The 2,244-nt window shown below is 41.2% G+C and overlaps 1 protein-coding gene across 1 annotated transcript; it reads right to left on the bottom strand.

Moving 5' to 3' along the window:
* LOC109849653 lies at positions 334–1,689 on the bottom strand. The gene has a single exon (XM_020419513.1). It carries the CDS (start codon positions 1,687–1,689, stop codon positions 385–387), a length of 1,305 nt encoding a protein of 434 aa, XP_020275102.1. The 3' UTR covers positions 334–384.

Raw genomic sequence — 2,244 nt, 5'->3', positions numbered from 1 at the left:
ACATCAAAGAGTCTGGGCCGAATTGCTCGGTGCTCTCTCTTCTAATTAATCATCATAACACTTGGAAGACCAATTTGTATCAAAGTTTGAATTACACATCCCGATTTAACCCATTCTTTTCATTTAGCAAGGAGATGAAGAAGGTCAAGAGAAAGTGGGGGAAGAAGAAACAAAGCTACCAGCAAGAAGAAAACTTTGGTTTAATTTAAAATTTCCGAAATTACCCTTACTGATGATTTATTCCTCTTCAAGCACGGAATAGAAAAGATTACTATAAGACCATCTCCAGCAAGTAGGCAAATTTTTACACTCTCTCTCCTGCCACTACCAAACATACACGAATTATTAAAAATATTGAAGAAAACACATAGTAAATTGGTAAATCTAATCGAGGGTTGTTCCAAATTTCTGCCAAATGTGCTCGACCAGATCCTTCTTCAACTGAATATGTTGGACCCTATCTCGCAGCTCGGCTCTAGTCGGAATATTCGAATCGGACCGGCCTTGAACATGCACTTGAAACTCAGGCAATACTTCTGTTTGAACATTGAAAGAGGCACTAGAGCCTGATGACTGTTCGAAGTCTAGATTTTCCCAGTTTCGGGAATACGTATCTCGTTCATCCTCTACTATCATGTTATGTAAAATAATGCACGCCCTCATAATTTTCCCTAAGACATCAAGGTCCCACATTCTAGCTGGTTGGCGGACAATAGCAAACCGTGCCTGGAGAACCCCGAATGCGCGTTCCACGTCCTTCCTGCATGACTCTTGTTGTTTGGCAAAAAATTGCTGTTTGTTTCCTTGGGGCATTTGAATTGACTGGACGAAGACAGGCCATTTAGGATAGATTCCGTCAGCAAGATAGTATGCAAGATTGTATTGTCTCCCATTCACAGTGAAGTTTACCCTTGGAGCTTCACCCGACTCAATGTCGTCGAAAACTGGCGACCTATCTAGTACATTTATGTCGTTCAATGTACCAGGCAAGCCAAAAAAAGCATGCCATATCCACAAATCATATGACGCAACCGCCTCGAGAATGACTGTTGCCGTGCCTTTGTGCCCACTAGTAAACTGCCCTTGCCAAGCCTTAGGACAATTCTTCCATTGCCAGTGCATGCAATCGATACTTCCAATCATCCCGGGGAAACCACGCTCCTGACCAACATGGAGCAACCTCTGCAAGTCTTCAACATTTGGTCGTCTTAAGTATTCATTTTCAAACAAGGCTACTACCCCTTCACAAAACTTGCGAGTACACTCGATTGCAGTGGATTCCCCTATCTTCACGTACTCATCACAAGCATCTGCTGGGACTCCATATGCGAGCATGCGTATGGCAGCCGTACATTTCTGGATAGGTGTTAAACCAAGCTTACCAGCATTGTTCCGTCTCAGAGTGAAATAGTCGTCGTAATTGGATAGAGAGTCCACAATTCGTAAAAAGAGAGGCCTTTTCATTCGATACCTGCGTCGGAATTGTGCATCAGTGTAAGTGCACGATTCGGCAAAGTAGTCTGCCATGAGCCTCTCGTGCGCTGCATGATGATCTCTGTATATGGATTTTCTCTTATGTGTTTTTTCATTTCTCCTTTGCAACTCTTCTAGTAGTTCTTGCTGCCTCTCAAGTATTTTGTCTTCCAACTCCCATTGTCGTTTGAAGAACTCACTTAGGATTGGATCCATTTGATGATATGAAGAACAAAATGTTGATAGGTATACTTATGATGTGTATTTGGTCAGGTTTTATAATGAATGGTATGTGCTCAAATAATTGACTTGACGAGGGCATGCATTTGCAGAACAAGTGTTGTCACACATGCATTACCACTGCCAAGTGTTGTCACACATGCATTACCACTGCCAAGTGTTGTCACACATGCAATAGTAGAGCCATGTGTAGTAGGGCATGCAATTGCAGGGTGTTGTCATTTCATCTTTGATTTTTTTGTGCAGTGATAAGTCTGTCTCATTTTGTATTGTTGTGCGTGTGTAGTCATTTCAGCTTTTGTATTATTTTGAAGGGTGTGGTCATTTCAATCGGATTTATTCAAACGAAAACATAAATTTTATTGAAACATTAAAATGCCATTACAAACATACAACGACTCCGAGGTTGAACACACGTAACACAAAACACTTAAACAAGAAAACACACAAGCATAACACATGATCTTATTTGCCAAATAGATCCTTCCTCAACATTTTCAATAATTCTTCTTCTTCATCGTCTCGATCTGG

The sequence above is a fragment of the Asparagus officinalis genome, chromosome 7 (genome assembly GCF_001876935.1).
Source record: "Asparagus officinalis chromosome 7, Aspof.V1, whole genome shotgun sequence".
NCBI lineage: Eukaryota > Viridiplantae > Streptophyta > Magnoliopsida > Asparagales > Asparagaceae > Asparagus > Asparagus officinalis.
The sequence above is the reverse complement of the archived record's forward strand: the minus strand, read 5'-3'. Positions and strand labels throughout refer to the sequence as shown.